General features: G+C 43.8%; 1 protein-coding gene across 3 annotated transcripts in view; it reads right to left on the reverse strand.

The window, feature by feature from the left end:
- LOC130299320 (oocyte zinc finger protein XlCOF6-like) overlaps window positions 1-20,731 on the reverse strand; it is a 65,649-nt gene that overhangs the window by 10,851 nt on the left and 34,067 nt on the right. Inside the window, exons 2-4 of one of the 3 annotated variants that reach the window (XM_056551426.1) lie at window positions 13,389-13,569; window positions 12,653-12,811; window positions 8,969-9,089 (exon numbers count right to left, since the gene is read on the reverse strand). In XM_056551426.1, the coding sequence (XP_056407401.1) occupies window positions 8,969-9,089; window positions 12,653-12,811; window positions 13,389-13,466 (358 nt within the window). In that variant the 5' untranslated portion in view covers window positions 13,467-13,569. Of the gene's footprint in view, window positions 1-8,968; window positions 9,090-12,652; window positions 12,812-12,893; window positions 13,153-13,388; window positions 13,570-20,731 lie in introns of those variants that run through there. The other 2 variants (XM_056551434.1, XM_056551418.1) reach the window with 2 other exon arrangements.

Genomic DNA, 20,731 nt, shown 5'->3' on the forward strand with positions numbered 1-20,731 from the left:
GAACATTAAAGGGGTACTCCGGTGCCAGAACATTAAAGGGGTACTCCGGTGCCAGAACATTAAAGGGGTGCTCTGGTGCCAGAACATTAAAGGGGTACTCCGGTGCCAGAACATTAAAGGGGTGCTCTGGTGCCAGAACATTAAAGGGGTACTCCGGTGCCAGAACATTAAAGGGGTGCTCTGGTGAAAAACTTTTTTTTTTTTAAATCAACTGGTGTCAAAAAGTTAAACAGATTTGTAAATTACTTCTATTAAAAAATCTTAATCCTTCCTGTACTTATTAGCTGCTGAATACTACAGCGGAAATTCTTTTCTTTTTGGAACACAAAGCTCTCTGCTGACATAATGAGCACAGTGCTCTCTGCTGACATCTCTGTCCATTTTAGGAACTGTCCAGAGCAGCGTATGTTTTCTATGGGGATTTTCTCCTACTCTGGACAGTTCCTAAAATGGACAGAGATGTCAGCAGAGAGCACTGTGCTTGTGATGTCAGCAGAGAGCTCTGTGTTTCAAACGGAAAAGAATTTCCACTGTAGTATTCAGCAGCTAATAACTACTGGAAGGATAAATATTTTTTAATAGAAGTAATTTACAAATCTTTAACTTTCTGGCACCAGTTGATTTAAAAAAAAAAAAAAAAAGTTTTTCACCGGAGTACCCCTTTAAGGACAATTTTGACCTTAACCCCTTAAGGACTCAGGGTTTTTCCGTTTTTGCACTTTCGTTTTTTCCTCCTTACCTTTTAAAAATCATAACCCTTTCAATTTTCCACCTAAAAATCCATATTATGGCTTATTTTTTGCGTCACCAATTCTACTTTGCAGTGACATTAGTCATTTTACCCAAAAATGCACGGCGAAACGGAAAAAATAATCAGTGTGCGACAAAATCGAAAAAAAAAACGCCATTTTGTAACTTTTGGGGGCTTCCATTTCTACGCAGTGCATATTTCGGTAAGAATGACCCCTTCTCTTTATTCTGTAGGTCCATACGGTTATAATGATCCCCGACTTATATAGGTGATTTTGTCGCACTTCTGGAAAAAATCATAACTACAAGCAGGAAAATTTATACGTTTAAAAATGTCCTCTTCTGACCCCTATAACTTTTTTATTTTTCCACGTACAGGGCGGTATGAGGGCTCATTTTTTGCGCCGTAATCTGAAGTTTTTATCGATAGGATTTTTGTTTTGATCGGACTTTTTGATCACTTTTTATTCATTTTTTTTAATGGTATAAAAAGTGACCAAAATACGCTTTTTTGGACTTTGGAATTTTTTTGCGCGTACGCCATTGACCGTGCGGTTTAATTAATGATATATTTTTATAGTTCGGACATTTACGCACGCGGCGATACCACATATGTTTTTTTTACACTGTTTTATTTTTTTTTATGGGAAAAGGGGGGTGATTCAAACTTTTATTAGGGAAGGGGTTAAATGACCTTTGCAAAAAAAAAAGGTAAAAAAAATGTTAATAGTGTTATAGGTCCCATAGGGACCTATAACACTGCACACACTGATCTCTTATACTGATCATTGTTATCCCATAGGAGACGATAACACTGCACACACTGATCTCTTATACTGATCATTATTATCCCATAGGAGACTATAACACTGCACACACTGATCTCTTATACTGATCATTGTTATCCCATAGGGACCTATAACACTGCACACACTGATCTCTTATACTGATCATTGTTATCCCATAGGGACCTATAACACTGCACACACTGATCTCTTATACTGATCATTGTTATCCCATAGGGACCTATAACACTGCACACACTGATCTCTTATACTGATCATTGTTATCCCATAGGAGACGATAACACTGCACACACTGATCTCTTATACTGATCATTATTATCCCATAGGAGACTATAACACTGCACACACTGATCTCTTATACTGATCATTGTTATCCCATAGGGACCTATAACACTGCACACACTGATCTCTTATACTGATCATTGTTATCCCATAGGGACCTATAACACTGCACACACTGATCTCTTATACTGATCATTGTTATCCCATAGGGACCTATAACACTGCACACACTGATCTCTTATACTGATCATTATTATCCCATAGGGACCTATAACACTGCACACACTGATCTCTTATACTGATCATTGTTATCCCATAGGAGACTATAACACTGCACACACTGATCTCTTATACTGATCATTGTTATCCCATAGGGACCTATAACACTGCACACACTGATCTCTTATACTGATCATTGTTATCCCATAGGAGACTATAACACTGCACACACTGATCTCTTATACTGATCATTGTTATCCCATAGGGACCTATAACACTGCACACACTGATCTCTTATACTGATCATTGTTATCCCATAGGAGACGATAACACTGCACACACTGATCTCTTATACTGATCATTATTATCCCATAGGAGACTATAACACTGCACACACTGATCTCTTATACTGATCATTATTATCCCATAGGGACCTATAACACTGCACACACTGATCTCTTATACTGATCATTGTTATCCCATAGGAGACGATAACACTGCACACACTGATCTCTTATACTGATCATTATTATCCCATAGGAGACTATAACACTGCACACACTGATCTCTTATACTGATCATTGTTATCCCATAGGGACCTATAACACTGCACACACTGATCTCTTATACTGATCATTGTTATCCCATAGGGACCTATAACACTGCACACACTGATCTCTTATACTGATCATTGTTATCCCATAGGGACCTATAACACTGCACACACTGATCTCTTATACTGATCATTGTTATCCCATAGGGACCTATAACACTGCACACACTGATCTCTTATACTGATCATTATTATCCCATAGGGACCTATAACACTGCACACACTGATCTCTTATACTGATCATTGTTATCCCATAGGAGACTATAACACTGCACACACTGATCTCTTATACTGATCATTGTTATCCCATAGGGACCTATAACACTGCACACACTGATCTCTTATACTGATCATTATTATCCCATAGGGACCTATAACACTGCACACACTGATCTCTTATACTGATCATTGTTATCCCATAGGAGACTATAACACTGCACACACTGATCTCTTATACTGATCATTGTTATCCCATAGGGACCTATAACACTGCACACACTGATCTCTTATACTGATCATTGTTATCCCATAGGGACCTATAACACTGCACACACTGATCTCTTATACTGATCATTATTATCCCATAGGGACCTATAACACTGCACACACTGATCTCCTATGCTGATCACTGGCGTGTATTAACACGCCTGTGATCAGCTTTATCGGCGCTTTCAGCCGGGTCACTTTCAGTTTCACTTTAGAAGCGGCGGTCAGCTTTGACCGCCGCTTCTAAAGGGTTAATACCGCACATCGCCGCGATCGGCGATGTGTGGTATTAGCCGCGGGTCCCGGCCGTTGATGAGCGCCGGGACCGACACGATATGATGCAGGATCGCAGCGCGATCCCGCTTCATATCGCGGGAGCTGGCGCAGGACGTAAATATACGTCCTGCGTCGTTAAGAGGTTAAAGGATAAGTCTCATGCTCAAAAACGTATCACCTATCCAAAAGGATAGGGGATAAGTTTCAGAGCGCTGCCAACCCCCCCTCCCCCCCCCATCTCCTGTTTGGATCCCCCATGCGCTAGCACAGGAGCGAGTCATGACCCCCACCCGAAGCGGAGGTTGCCACACCCCCTCCATATAGTTCGCTTCGGCTCTCCCATAGAACTATATGAAGGGGGGCGTGGCGGCCTCCGCTTCGGGCAGGGGTCATGACTCGCTCCTGTGCTAGCACACGGGGGCTCCAAACAGGAGATGACGGGACCCCCCGCGATCTAAAACTTATCCCTTATCTTTCGGATAGGGGATACGTTTTAGAGCATGAGACTTCTCCTTTACAATTTTACTTTTTTCACTTTCGTTTTTTCCTCTTCCCCTTCTAAAAATCATAACGCGTTAAATTTTGCACCTACAGACCCATATAAGGGCTCATTTTTTTGCATCAACAATTGTACTTTGTAATGACATCAATTATTTTTATAACCATCTGTAGCGAAACAAAAAAATTTTTTATTTGTGGGGTGAAATAAAAAAAACATTTAAAAAAAAACAAAAAAACACCATTTTGTAACTTTCTGGGGGCTTCAGATTCTAGGCAGTGAACTTTTCGGTACAAATGACCCCTTCTCTTTATTCTGTAGGTCCATACGGTTACAAGGACACCCAATTTATATAGGTTTGATTTTATTTTTGAGTATGGCTAATATTGTCATCATCTGACCCCTATAACTTTGTATTTTTCCGCATACAGGGCTATATGGGGATCATTTTTTGCGCCGTGGTTTGTAGATTTTATTGCTACCATTTTTGTTTTCATGGGACTTTTTTTTTTACGTGTACATTATTTTACTAATAAAATGGGAAAAGGGGGGTGAGGGCGGGAATTCAAACTTTTATTAGGAAAGGGTTAAATCACTTTTACAAAACTTTTTTTTTTAACACTTTATTTTTTTATTTTAGCCCCCATAGGGGACTACAACATGCAATCTTTTGATTGTATATACTGATCAATGCTATGCCATAGCATAGATCAGTGTTATCGGTGCTATGCTGCTCCAGCCTGCTGAAGCCTCCTGGATCGGAGGGGGAGGAGGCAGGTTGGGGCCCTTCACGCCGTCCTCTCAGCTGATCAGGACATTTTACCGCGATGGTCCCGATCAGCTTCGCTGAGTGGCCCGGATACTTTTACTTTCGGTTTAGACACCGCAATCAACTTTGATTGCGGTGTCAAAAGGATTAATGCCGGGCATCGGCCCGATCACTGATGCCCGACATTAACCCTGTGTTCTGGCTGCTGATAGAAGTCGGGACCTGAAGGATACAAGGGTCTTGATAAAATAATACAGATCTGTAATCTTGTAAGATATATCTTAATTCTGCTTTTTGTAACCACAAGGCATCAGTTACAGACCTTAAAGGGGTAGTCCAGTGGTGAAAAACTTATCCCCTATCCTAAGGATAGGGGATAAGTTTGAGATCGCGGGGGGTCCGACCGCTGGGGCCCCCTGCGATCTCTCTGTACGGGGCCCCGGCTCTCCGCCGAGATAGCGGGTGTCGACCCCCGCACGAGGCGGCGGTCGACACGCCCCCTCAATACATCTCAATGGCAGAGCCGGAAATTGCCGAAGGCAGCGCTTCGGCTCTGCCATAGAGTTGTATTGAGGGGGCGTGTCGGCCGCCGCCTCGTGCGGAGGTCGACACGCCCCCTTCCAGCGGGCTGTCGGGGCTCCGTACAGGAGATCGCGGGGGGCCCCAGCGGTCAGACCCCTCGCGATCTCAAACTTATCCCCTATCCTTAGGATAGGGGATAAGTTGCTCACCACTGAATCACCACTGGACTACTCCTTTAAGGCGCAGACATCCTGTTATTGTGCTTTGCTGACTTGTAACTATTGTGCAATTTTGTCTTTCCTCATGATATATAACTACGAGATGGTAAATAGTAAAACAGAGCGTTCTTAGAGGGCACCTTGTGTGCATGTATTTTTTCCACACCCGACAAGACGCTCTCCTGGCCAGTACAAGCCTTAAGCCAAATTGGACCTAGTACCAGGGGTACTGAGTAGATAGAGAACCGGATTTAAAGTGTGCTCAGCGCGTGAGGTACGCCCTCCGTCCTTAAAGGGGTTACCCAGGAAAAAACTTATATATATATCAACTGGCTCAATAAAGTTAAACAGATTTGTAAATGACTTCTATTAAAAAATCCTAATACTTTCAGTACTTATGAGCTTCTGCAGTTAAGGTTGTTCTTTTCTGTCTAAGTGCTCTCTGATGACACGTGTCTCGGGAACCGCCCAGTTTAGAAGCAAATCCCCAGAGCAAACCTCTTCTAAACTGTGTGTTTCCCGAGACACGTGTCATCAGAGAGCACTTAGACAGAAAAGAACAACCTTAACTTAAGAAGCTCATAAGTACTGAAAGGATTACGATTTTTTAATAGAACTAATTTACAAATCTGTTTAACTTTCTGGAGCCAGTTGATATATATATAAAAAAGTTTTTTCCTGGAATACCCCTTTAACCCCTTAAGGACTGAGCATTTTCACGTTTTTGCATTTTCATTTTTTCCTCCTTGCCTTTAAAAAATCATAACCCTTTAAATTTTACACCTAAAATCTGTATTGTGGCTTATTTTTTGTGCCACCAATTCTACTTTGCAGTGACGTTAGTCATTTTACCAAAAAATCCATGGCAAAACAGAAAAAAAATTAATTGTGCGACAAACTTGAAGAAAAAATGCCATTTTGTACATTTTGGGGGCTTCCGTTTCTACGTAATACATTTTTCGGTAAAAATGACCCCTTCTCTTTATTCTGTAGGTCCATACGGTTAAAATGATCCCCAACTTATATAGGTGATTTTGTCGCACTTCAGAAAAAAATCATAACTACATGCAGGAAAATGTATACGTTTAAAATTCTCATTTTCTGACCCCTATAACTTTTTTATTTTTCTGCGTTCAGGGGGCTATGAGGACTCATTTTTTGCGCCGTGATCTGAAGTTTTTAGCGGTACCATTTTTGCTCTGATCAGACTTTTTGATCACTTTTTATTCATTTTTTTGTGGTATAAAAAGTGATCAAAAATGCGCTATTTTGGACTTTGGAATTTTTTTGCGTGTACGCCATTGAATGTGCGGTTTAAAAAGCGGTATATTTTATAATTCAGACATTTCCGCACGCGGTGATACCACATATGTGTATTTTTATTTGCTCTGTTTGATTTTGTTACTAGGAAATGCCGGGTGATTTAAACTATTAATTCAGAAGGGAATACCTGAAAGGGTTAACTTTTTTTTTTGACACTTTTTTTTTGCAAGCTGATAGGTGCCATAGAGACCTATGAGCTTGCAATGGCTGATTTCATTCACAGACTTCTGCCTTGCTGTTGCATGGTAACAATCAGTGAAATCAGTGATTGATTGCTCCAGCCTGTAACTCAGACTGGGAGTAATCAATCGGAGCCCAGACGCCGCCGGAGAAGGTAAGAGACCTTCTTCACTCCGGGTAGCTAATCGGGGTCTCGCGATTTTATCGCGATGACCCCGATCAGCCCGAATGAGCAGCCGGGAAGCATTTAGTTTCACTTTCGATGCGGCGCTCAGCTTTGAGTGCCGCATCGGAAGGGTTAATAGCGCGTGGCCGAACGATCGCGGCCGCATGCTATTAGCCGGGACCCCACATTGTAGACAGGGACCGCACTTAGGACGTTTATGAACGTCCATTTGCGGTAAGGGGTTAAGTACCAGGATGCAAGGGCGTCATCCCCAATAGGTTAAAGGCAGCCGGGCATTATAGAATTTTATTTTCCATTGGACTTCTCCTATAATCTAGATTTTTGGCGCACCCTGGCTCCTCTGTTACCTGTGGATGGACGTCTATACAATAAGGCTTATCTAGACATTGTGGTTGATAAAGATAAATGGCAGATAAATACTGTCAGCAGGACAATGCACCAAACGTCTTCCATGCTAGAATGGTGTCTCTGATGACCACAGTGAATTTCACATGGGGCGGGGGGGCTTGAGACGCCAGTATTCAGACAACAGAAAAGGTTCCAAGAATAAGCCAAATCCTCTTCAACGGCCTAATTAGATCATAATGGGCGCCATGAATCCAGTCCAGAACGTGATAGAATAAACAGGAAAGGTTGTAGCGAAGGATATTTGGGAGACCAACTCCCCCTCCTCCCATTTTCCAAACATTCATTCTTGCAGTTTTGCGCGGCTTCCTCTGAGCCCATATAAAATGCAGGAAGGCTGAGCTGAGTCTATTTATATCGGTATGGTAAAGAAGTACCGGCAGTATTATCATTGTCAATAGGCAACAGAGCCCTGAGAAGTAACGCAGAAGGTGCGACCAGTGTCTCAGAAACAATCGTCTCAAATAAAGGAGTTTAGTTCACGGAGTGAAGTGAAGAAGGAATCGGGCCAATGTTGACGCCCAGATAGGTCATTTGGGATTTTACTTGTGACAAAAAGGTAGTACTGTATTTTTAGAATGATTTATCTTATATAAAGAAAAAGAAACCAAAAGGAGACGGGAAACCATCAGAGGAGCGTGATGGGTCCAAGGATCAGCCAGAAAAATAAAGATATCGTCTACGAATAGTGTCGATTTGGTTCCCCTCCGCGGGGAGTCCTCAAGATACCGGGTCATAGGTCCCAACAGCAAATCAAAAAGAAAGGACACCTCTGCCTTGTACACTGGCCCAGGGGAAAAGAAGGTGACAAAATAGATGAAATGTGGATTTGTGCAAAGTAGAGACCTACCAGAAAGGTTAAGAAGTTTAGAGATTCCAAGACTGTCCAAAACAATTCCGAACCAATCGCAGTTTACATAGTCAAAAGCTTTCTCAGCAAGATATTGGACATGAGAGTCCAGAAACTTCATGATGAGTTGCCGGGGGTGATTCATCCCAATGCCTTCCATTAATTGGGAGATTCAGGACCTTCTCTGTGGGCTCTACCACCCTGCAGGGGTAATGTAAGCTCAGGGCCTCTGGCAGCTCTACTTTACATTAGGTGAAGATCGGGAGCTGTGACGTCCTCCGACAGGGCGATGATCCTCAGATTGTTTCTCCTGGAACAAGTTTTCAGGTCGTCCAGTTTTGCCCAAATGCGATTATTTTTTCCATATAAGATCAATAACGGTTGTGTGTGTCGGTAGTATCCTACTTCACAGTCCTCACCTGATGATCCACAGGGGTTACATGCCATGTAAGTACCAATAAAGAGTCGTGCAGGAGACACAGTGCTGCAGACCTCATACACTACACGACAGTAGTATTACAGTGCGTTATATGACCAATCACAAGATCAGAAGTTGGTGCAAGTTATAATGAGTGACACTTACCTGGTGATGTGAGGGGCCGGGGGTCCTCCATAATGTCCTGGTACAGATCCTTGTGTCCTTCTACATACTCCCACTCCTCCATGGAGAAATAGACCGCCACATCCTGACACCTTATAGGAACCTGACACATAATGATACCGTCATCACCAGACCCCTCCATTACTGTATAATGTCCCAGCAGGGTCACCTCTCCAGTCATCACCAGACCCCTCCATTACTGTATAATGTCCAGCAGTGTCACCTCTCTAATCATCACCAGACCCCTCCATTACTGTATAATGTCCCAGCAGTGTCTCCTCTCTAATCATCACCAGACCTCTCCATTACTGTATAATGTCCCAGCAGTGTCACCTCTCTAATCACCAGACCCCTCCATTACTGTATAATGTCCCTGCAGTGTCACCTCTCTAATCATCACCAGACCCCTCCATTACTGTATAATGTCCAGCAGTGTCACCTCTCCAGTCATCACCAGACCCCTCCATTACTGTATAATGTACCAGCAGTGTCACCTCTCCAGTCATCACCAGACCCCTCCATTACTGTATAATGTCCCAATAGTGTCACATCTCTAATCAAAACCAGACCCCTCCATTACTGTATAATGTCCCAGCAGTGTCACCTCTCTAATCATCACCAGACCCCTCCATTACTGTATAATGTCCAGCAGTGTCACCTCTCCAGTCATCACCAGACCCCTCCATTACTGTATAATGTCCCAGCAGTGTCACCTCTCTAATCATCACCAGACCCCTCCATTACTGTATAATATCCCAGCAGTGTCACCTATCTAATCATCACCAGACCCCTCCATTACTGTATAATGTCCCAGCAGTGTCACCTCTCTACACAGTAATGGAGGGGTCTGGTGATGATTAATGTCCCAGCAGTGTCACCTCTCTAATCATCACCAGACCCCTCCATTACTGTATAATGTCCAGCAGTGTCACCTCTCTAATCATCACCAGACCCCTCCATTACTGTATAATGTCCAGCAGTGTCACCTCTCCAGTCATCACCAGACCCCTCCATTACTGTATAATGTCCCAGCAGTGTCACCTCTCCAGTCATCACCAGACCCCTCCATTACTGTATAATGTCCAGCAGTGTCACCTCTCCAGTCATCACCAGACCCCTCCATTACTATATAATGTCCAGCAGTGTCACCTCTCTAATCATCACCAGACCCCTCCATTACTGTATAATGTCCAGCAGTGTCACCTCTCTAATCATCACCAGACCCTTCCATTACTGTATAATATCCCAGCAGGGTCACCTCTCTAATCATCACCAGACCCCTCCATTACTGTATAATGTCCAGCAGTGTCACCTCTCTAATTATCACCAGACCCCTCCATTACTGTATAATGTTCCAGCAGTGTCACCTCTCCAGTCATCACCAGACCTCTCCATTACTGTATAATGTCCCAGCAGTGTCACCTCTCCAGTCATCACCAGACCCCTCCATTACTGTATAATGTCCAGCAGGGTCACCTCTCCAGTCATCACCAGACCCCTCCATTACTGTATAATGTCCAGCAGTGTCACCTCTCCAGTCATCAACAGACCCCTCCATTACTGTATAATGTCCCAGCAGTGTCACCTCTCTAATCATCACCAGACCCCTCCATTACTGTATAATGTCCCAGCAGTGTCACCTCTCTAATCATCACCAGACCCCTCCATTACTGTATAATGTCCCAGCAGTGTCACCTCTCTAATCATCACCAGACCCCTCCATTACTGTATAATGTCCAAGCAGTGTCACCTCTCCAGTCATCACCAGACCCCTCCATTACTGTATAATGTCCAAGCAGTGTCACCTCTCCAGTCATCACCAGACCCCTCCATTACTGTACAATGTCCCAGCAGTGTCACCTCTCCAGTCATTACCAGACTCCTCCATTACTGTATAATGTCCAGCAGTGTCACCTCTCCAGTCATCACCAGACCCCTCCATTACTGTATAATGTCCCAGCAGTGTCACCTCTCCAGTCATCACCAGACCTCTCCATTACTATATAATGTCCCAGCAGTGTCACCTCTCCAGTCATCACCAGACCCCTCCATTACTGTACAATGTCCCAGCAGTGTCACCTCTCCAGTCATCACCAGACCCCTCCATTACTGTATAATGTCCCAGCAGTGTCACCTCTCTAATCATCACCAGACCCCTCCATTACTATATAATGTCCCAGCAGTGTCACCTCTCCAGTCATCACCAGACCCCTCCATTACTGTACAATGTCCCAGCAGTGTCACCTCTCCAGTCATCACCAGACCCCTCCATTACTGTACAATGTCCCAGCAGTGTCACCTCTCCAGTCATCACCAGACCCCTCCATTACTGTACAATGTCCCAGCAGTGTCACCTCTCTATTCATCACCAGACCCCTCCATTACTGTATAATGTCCCAGCAGTGTCACCTCTCCAGTCATTACCAGACTCCTCCATTACTGTATAATGTCCCAGCAGTGTCACCTCTCCAGTCATCACCAGACCCCTCCATTACTGTATAATGTCCCAGCAGTGTCACCTCTCCAGTCATCACCAGACCCCTCCATTACTGTATAATGTCCCAGCAGTGTCACCTCTCCAGTCATCACAAGACCCCTCCATTACTGTATAATGTCCCAGCAGTGTCACCTCTCCAGTCATCACCAGACCCCTCCATTACTGTATAATGTCCCAGCAGTGTCCCCTCTCCAGTCATCACCAGACCCCTCCATTACTGTATAATGTCCCAGCAGTGTCCCCTCTCCAGTCATCACCAGACCCCTCCATTACTGTATAATGTCCCAGCAGTGTCACCTCTCCAGTCATCACCAGACCCCTCCATTACTGTATAATGTCCCAGCAGGGTCACCTCTCCAGTCATCACCAGACCCCTCCATTACTGTATAATGTCCCAGCAGTGTCACCTCTCCAGTCATCACCAGACCTCTCCATTACTGTATAATGTCCCAGCAGTGTCACCTCTCCAGTCATCACCAGACCCCTCCATTACTGTAAAATGTCCAGCAGTGTCACCTCTCTAATCATCACCAGACCCCTCCATTACTGTATAATGTCCAGCAGTGTCACCTCTCCAGTCATCACCAAACCCCTCCATTACTGTATAATGTCCAGCAGTGTCACCTATCTAATCATCACCAGACCCCCCATTACTGTATAATGTCCCAGCAGTGTCATCTCTCTAATCATCACCAGACCCCTCCATTACTGTATAATGTCTCAGCAGTGTCACCTCTCCAGTCATAACGAGACCCCTCCATTACTGTATAATGTCCCAGCAGTGTCACCTCTCTAATCATCACCAGACCCCTCCATTACTGTATAATGTCCCAGCAGTGTCACCTCTCCAATCATCACCAGACCCCTCCATTACTGCATAATGTCCCAGCAGTGTCACCTCTCCAGTCATCATCAGACCCCTCCATTACTGTATAATGTCCCAGCAGTGTCACCTCTCTAATCATCACCAGACCCATCCATTACTGTATAATGTCCAGCAGTGTCACCTCTCTAATCACCAGACCCCTCCATTACTGTATAATGTCCCAGCAGTGTCACCTCTCCAGTCATCACGAGACCCCTCCATTACTGTATAATGTCCCAGCAGTGTCACCTCTCTAATCATCACCAGACCCCTCCATTACTGTATAATGTCCCAGCAGGGTCACCTCTCTAATCAGCAGCTCCATCATCTTGTTGGTGAGTTCTAGGATCTTCTTGTTGTTCCTCTCATGTATCATGGAGTGAGGTGGAGGGTCTGTGACGGGGTTCGGGCCCCTGCTCCATCCTCCGGACTCCCCCGATGTCTTCCTCACTATGGTATAATCCTGTGTATGGAGAGAGACACAAATCTGGTGATCAGTATAAATCCCGGGATCACCGATCATCTCCAGAATCTATGACTATAACCTGTGATATTATTACACTGAAGAAAGTCATCGGGCCCCTCCTGATCTCTTGTATTTCCCCATGACACCTTCTTCTGGAGGAGAACCCCATAGTCTCACTGCTCTTACAGTAAAGAATCCCCCTCTATTGCTCCTATAACAGTCCTATTGGCCCATTGGTTCCCATGGTAACTGCCCATATTGGGGCTGATCCTTCCTATAACATTCCTATTGGCCCATTGGTTCCCATGGTAACTGCCCATATTGGGGCTGATCCTTCCTATTGGCCCATTGGTTGCCATGGTAACTGCCCATATTGGGGCTGATCCTTCCTATAACATTCCTATTGGCCCATTGGTTGCCATGGTAACTGCTCATATTGGGGCTGATCCTTCCTATAACATTCCTATTGGCCCATTGGTTGCCATGGTAACTGCCCATATTGGGGCTGATCCTTCCTATCATGTCTTCTCTTCCCTATAATCCAATAAAGATGATAGAAATCTAGAGGAGTCACCTCTCCGGTCAGCAGGCGGATGATCTCCAGGGTGATGTGTAATAGTCCTGTAGTCACATCAGTCCTGTCCGGGGACATCCTGGGGGCAGCGGGAGAGAGGACGGGGTGGATGAAGGACCTGTGGTGATGTCACGTGAGGGGGCGGGGCTCACAGGTGGAGAGAAAGTGGTGGATGAAGGACCTGTGATGATGATCATGTGACATAAGGGGGCGGGGCTCAGAGGTGGAGAGGAAGTGGTGGATGAAGGACCTGTGGTGATGTCCCGTGAGGGGGCGGGGCTCAGAGGGTGGATGAAGGACCTGTGATCATGGTCATGTGACATGAGGGGGCGGAACTTTGAAGATGAAGAGGGGGATTCAGTTTTTTTCTTGTCTTATAAGTTGTCAGCAGCTGTGAGAGAGCTGGAGCCAGAGGGATGCTGGGAGTTGTAGTTCTCTCCTCTGATATCACATAATAACAGTGGACATGCTGGGAGTTGTAGTTCTCTTCTCTGATATCAAATAATAACAGTCTGGACATGCTGGGAGTTGTAGTTCTCTCCTGATATCACATAACAGTCTGGACATGCTGGGAGTTGTAGTTATCTCCCCTGATATCACATAATAACAGTCTGGACATGCTGGGAGTTGTAGTTCTCTCCTCTGATATCACATAATAACAGTCTGGACATGCTGGGAGTTGTAGTTCTCTCCTCTGATATCACATAATAACAGTCTGGACATGCTGGGAGTTGTAGTTCTCTCCTCTGATATCACATAATAACAGTCTGGACATGCTGGGAGTTGTAGTTCTCTCCTCTGATATCACATAATAACAGTCTGGACATGCTGGGAGTTGTAGTTCTCTCCTCTGATATCACATAATAACAGTCTGGACATGCTGGGAGTTGTAGTTCTCTCCTCTGATATCACATAATAACAGTGGACATGCTGGGAGTTGTAGTTCTCTTCTCTGATATCAAATAATAACAGTCTGGACATGCTGGGAGTTGTAGTTCTCTCCTGATATCACATAACAGTCTGGACATGCTGGGAGTTGTAGTTCTCTCCCCTGATATCACATAATAACAGTCTGGACATGCTGGGAGTTGTAGTTCTCTCCTCTGATATCACATAATAACAGTCTGGACATGCTGGGAGTTGTAGTTCTCTCCTCTGATATCACATAATAACAGTCTGGACATGCTGGGAGTTGTAGTTCTCTCCTCTGATATCACATAATAACAGTCTGGACATGCTGGGAGTTGTAGTTCTCTCCTCTGATATCACATAATAACAGTCTGGACATGCTGGGAGTTGTAGTTCTCTCTGATATCACATAATAACAGTCTGGACATGCTGGGAGTTGTAGTTCTCTCCTCTGATATAACATAATAACAGTCTGGACATGCTGGGAGTTGTAGTTCTCTCCTCTGATATCACATAACAGTCTGGACATGCTGGGAGTTGTAGTTCTCTCCTCTGATATCACATAATAACAGTCTGGACATCCTGGGAGTTGTAGTTCTCTCCTCTGATATCACATAATAACAGTCTGGACATGCTGGGAGTTGTAGTTCTCTCCTCTGATATCACATAATAACAGTCTGAACATGCTGGGAGTTGTAGTTCTCTCCTCTGATATCACATAATAACAGTCTGAACATGCTGGGAGTTGTAGTTCTCTCCTGATATCACATAATAACAGTCTGGACATGCTGGGAGTTGTAGCTCTCTCCTCTGATATCACATAATAACAGTCTGGACATGCTGGGAGTTGTAGTTCTCTGATATCACATAATAACAGTCTGGACATGCTGGGAGTTGTAGTTCTCTCCTCTGATATCACATAATAACAGTCTGGACATGCTGGGAGTTGTAGTTCTCTCCTCTGATATCACATAATAACAGTCTGGACATGCTGGGAGTTGTAGTTCTCTCCTCTGATATCACATAATAACAGTCTGAACATGCTGGGAGTTGTAGTTCTCTCCTGATATCACATAATAACAGTCTGGACATGCTGGGAGTTGTAGCTCTCTCCTCTGATATCACATAATAACAGTCTGGACATGCTGGGAGTTGTAGTTCTCTGATATCACATAATAACAGTCTGGACATGCTGGGAGTTGTAGTTCTCTCCTCTGATATCACATAATAACAGTCTGGACATGCTGGGAGTTGTAGTTCTCTTCTCTGATATCACATAATAACAGTCTGGACATGCTGGGAGTTGTAGTTCTCTCCTCTGCTATCACATAATAACAGTCTGGACATGCTGGGAGTTGTAGTTCTCTCCTCTGATATCACATAATAACAGTCTGGACATGCTGGGAGTTGTAGTTCTCTCCTCTGATATCACATAATAACAGTCTGGACATGCTGGGAGTTGTAGTTCTCTCCTCTGATATCACATAATAACAGTCTGGACATGCTGGGAGTTGTAGTTTTCTCCTCTGACATCACATAATAACAGTCTGGACATGCTGGGAGTTGTAGTTCTCTCCTCTGATATCACATAATAACAGTCTGGACATGCTGGGAGTTGTAGTTCTCTTCTCTGATATCACATAATAACAGTCTGGACATGCTGGGAGTTGTAGTTCTCTCCTCTGATATCACATAATAACAGTCTGGACATGCTGGGAGTTGTAGTTCTCTTCTCTGATATCACATAATAACAGTCTGGACATGCTGGGAGTTGTAGTTCTCTCCTCTGATATCACATAATAACAGTCTGGACATGTTGGGAGTTGTAGTTCTCTCCTCTGATATCACATAATAACAGTCTGGACATGCTGGGAGTTGTAGTTCTCTCCTCTGATATCACATAACAGTCTGGCCATGCTGGGAGTTGTAGTTCTCTCCTCTGATATCACATAATAACAGTCTGGACATGCTGGGAGTTGTAGTTCTCTCCTCTGATATCACATAATAACAGTCTGGACATGCTGGGAGTTGTAGTTCTCTCCTCTGATATCACATAATAACAGTCTGGACATGCTGGGAGTTGTAGTTTTCTCCTCTGACATCACATAATAACAGTCTGGACATGCTGGGAGTTGTAGTTCTCTCCTCTGATATCACATAATAACAGTCTGGACATGCTGTGAGTTGTAGTTCTCCTCTGATATCACATAATAACAGTCTGGACATGCTGGGAGTTGTAGTTCTCTCCTCTGATATCACATAATAACAGTCTGGACATCCTGGGAGTTGTAGTTCTCCTCTGATATCACATAACAGTCTGTACATGCTGGGAGTTGTAGTTCTCTTCTCTGATATCACATAACAGTCTGTACATGCTGGGAGTTGTAGTTCTCTTCTCTGATATCACATAATAACAGTCTGGACATGCTGGGAGTTGTAGTTCTCTCCTCTGATATCACATAATAACAGTCTGGACATGCTGGGAGTTGTAGTTCTCTCCTCTGATATCACATAATAACAGTCTGGACATGCTGGGAGTTGTAGTTCTCTCCTCTGATATCACATAATAACAGTCTGGACATGCTGGGAGTTGTAGTTCTCTCCTCTGATATCACATAACAGTCTGGACATGCTGGGAGTTGTAGTTCTCTCCTCTGATATCACATAATAACAGTCTGGACATGCTGGGAGTTGTAGCTCTCTCCTCTGATATCACATAATAACAGTCTGGACATGCTGGGAGTTGTAGTTCTCTCCTCTGATATCACATAATAACAGTCTGGACATGCTGGGAGTTGTAGTTCTCTCCTCTGATATCACATAATAACAGTCTGGACATGCTGGGAGTTGTAGTTCTCCTCTGATATCACATAACAGTCTGTACATGCTGGGAGTTATAGTTCTCTTCTCTGATATCACATAATAACAGTCTGGACATGCTGGGAGTTGTAGTTCTCTTCTCTGATATCACATAATAACAGTCTGGACATGCTGGGAGTTGTAGTTCTCTCCTCTGATATCACATAATAACAGTCTGGACATGCTGGGAGTTGTAGTTCTCTCCTCTGATATCACATAATAACAGTCTGGACATGCTGGGAGTTGTAGTTCTCTCCTCTGATATCACATAATAACAGTCTGGACATGCTGGGAGTTGTAGTTCTCTCCTCTGATATCACATAACAGTCTGGACATGCTGGGAGTTGTAGTTCTCTCCTCTGATATCACATAATAACAGTCTGGACATGCTGGGAGTTGTAGCTCTCTCCTCTGATATCACATAATAACAGTCTGGACATGCTGGGAGTTGTAGTTCTCTCCTCTGATATCACATAATAACAGTCTGGACATGCTGGGAGTTGTAGTTCTCTCCTCTGATATCACATAATAACAGTCTGGACATGCTGGGAGTTGTAGTTCTCTCCTCTGATATCACATAATAACAGTCTGGACATGCTGGGAGTTGTAGTTCTCTTCTCTGATATCACATAATAACAGTCTGGACATGCTGGGAGTTGTAGTTCTCTCCTCTGATATCACATAATAACAGTCTGGACATGTTGGGAGTTGTAGTTCTCTCCTCTGATATCACATAATAACAGTCTGGACATGCTGGGAGTTGTAGTTCTCTCCTCTGATATCACATAACAGTCTGGCCATGCTGGGAGTTGTAGTTCTCTCCTCTGATATCACATAATAACAGTCTGGACATGCTGGGAGTTGTAGTTCTCTCCTCTGATATCACATAATAACAGTCTGGACATGCTGGGAGTTGTAGTTCTCTCCTCTGATATCACATAATAACAGTCTGGACATGCTGGGAGTTGTAGTTCTCTCCTCTGATATCACATAATAACAGTCTGGACACGCTGGGAGTTGTAGTTCTCTTCTCTGATATCACATAATAACAGTCTGGACATGCTGGGAGTTGTAGTTCTCTTCTCTGATATCAAATAATAACAGTCTGGACATGCTGGGAGTTGTAGTTCTCTCCTGATATCACATAACAGTCTGGACATGCTGGGAGTTGTAGTTCTCTCCCCTGATATCACATAATAACAGTCTGGACATGCTGGGAGTTGTAGTTCTCTCCTCTGATATCACATAATAACAGTCTGGACATGCTGGGAGTTGTAGTTCTCTCCTCTGATATCACATAATAACAGTCTGGACATGCTGGGAGTTGTAGTTCTCTCCTCTGATATCACATAATAACAGTCTGGACATGCTGGGAGTTGTAGTTCTCTCCTCTGATATCACATAATAACAGTCTGGACATGCTGGGAGTTGTAGTTCTCTCCTCTGATATCACATAATAACAGTCTGGACATGCTGGGAGTTGTAGTTCTCTTCTCTGATATCACATGATAACAGTCTGGACATGCTGGGAGTTGTAGTTCTCTCCTCTGATATCACATAATAACAGTCTGGACATGCTGGGAGTTGTAGTTCTCTCTGATATCACATAATAACAGTCTGGACATGCTGGGAGTTGTAGTTCTCTCCTCTGATATAACATAATAACAGTCTGGACATGCTGGGAGTTGTAGTTCTCTCCTCTGATATCACATAACAGTCTGGACATGCTGGGAGTTGTAGTTCTCTCCTCTGATATCACATAATAACAGTCTGGACATCCTGGGAGTTGTAGTTCTCTCCTCTGATATCACATAATAACAGTCTGGACATGCTGGGAGTTGTAGTTCTCTCCTCTGATATAACATAATAACAGTCTGGACATGCTGGGAGTTGTAGTTCTCTCTGATATCACATAATAACAGTCTGGACATGCTGGGAGTTGTAGTTCTCTCCTCTGATATAACATAATAACAGTCTGGACATGCTGGGAGTTGTAGTTCTCTCCTCTGATATCACATAACAGTCTGGACATGCTGGGAGTTGTAGTTCTCTCCTCTGATATCACATAATAACAGTCTGGACATGCTGGGAGTTGTAGTTCTCTCCTCTGATATCACATAATAACAGTCTGGACATGCTGGGAGTTGTAGTTCTCTCCTCTGATATCACATAACAGTCTGGACATGCTGGGAGTTGTAGTTCTCTCCTCTGATATCACATAATAACAGTCTGGACATGCTGGGAGTTGTAGTTCTCTCCTCTGATATCACATAATAACAGTCTGGACATGCTGGGAGTTGTAGCTCTCTCCTCTGATATCACATAATAACAGTCTGGACATGCTGGGAGTTGTAGTTCTCTGATATCACATAATAACAGTCTGGACATGCTGGGAGTTGTAGTTCTCTCCTCTGATATCACATAATAACAGTCTGGACATGCTGGGAGTTGTAGTTCTCTTCTCTGATATCACATAATAACAGTCTGGACATGCTGGGAGTTGTAGTTCTCTCCTCTGATATCACATAATAACAGTCTGGACATGCTGGGAGTTGTAGTTCTCTCCTCTGATATCACATAATAACAGTCTGGACATGCTGGGAGTTGTAGTTCTCTCCTCTGACATCACATAATAACAGTCTGGACATGCTGGGAGTTGTAGTTCTCTCCTCTGATATCACATAATAACAGTCTGGACATGCTGGGAGTTGTAGTTCTCTTCTCTGATATCACATAATAACAGTCTGGACATGCTGGGAGTTGTAGTTCTCTCCTCTGATATCACATAATAACAGTCTGGACATGTTGGGAGTTGTAGTTCTCTCCTCTGATATCACATAATAACAGTCTGGACATGCTGGGAGTTGTAGTTCTCTCCTCTGATATCACATAATAACAGTCTGGACATGCTGGGAGTTGTAGTTCTCTCCTCTGATATCACATAATAACAGTCTGGACATGCTGGGAGTTGTAGTTCTCTTCTCTGATATCACATAATAACAGTCTGGACATGCTGGGAGTTGTAGTTCTCTCCTCTGATATCACATAATAACAGTCTGGACATGTTGGGAGTTGTAATTCTCTCCTCTGATATCACATAATAACAGTCTGGACATGCTGGGAGTTGTAGTTCTCTCCTCTGATATCACATAACAGTCTGGCCATGCTGGGAGTTGTAGTTCTCTCCTCTGATATCACATAATAACAGTCTGGACATGCTGGGAGTTGTAGTTCTCTCCTCTGATATCACATAATAACAGTCTGGACATGCTGGGAGTTGTAGTTCTCTCCTCTGATATCACATAATAACAGTCTGGACATGCTGGGAGTTGTAGTTTTCTCCTCTGACATCACATAATAACAGTCTGGACATGCTGGGAGTTGTAGTTCTCTCCTCTGATATCACATAATAACAGTCTGGACATGCTGTGAGTTGTAGTTCTCCTCTGATATCACATAATAACAGTCTGGACATGCTGGGAGTTGTAGTTCTCTCCTCTGATATCACATAATAACAGTCTGGACATCCTGGGAGTTGTAGTTCTCCTCTGATATCACATAACAGTCTGTACATG

The sequence above is a fragment of the Hyla sarda genome, chromosome 1 (genome assembly GCF_029499605.1).
Source record: "Hyla sarda isolate aHylSar1 chromosome 1, aHylSar1.hap1, whole genome shotgun sequence".
NCBI lineage: Eukaryota > Metazoa > Chordata > Amphibia > Anura > Hylidae > Hyla > Hyla sarda.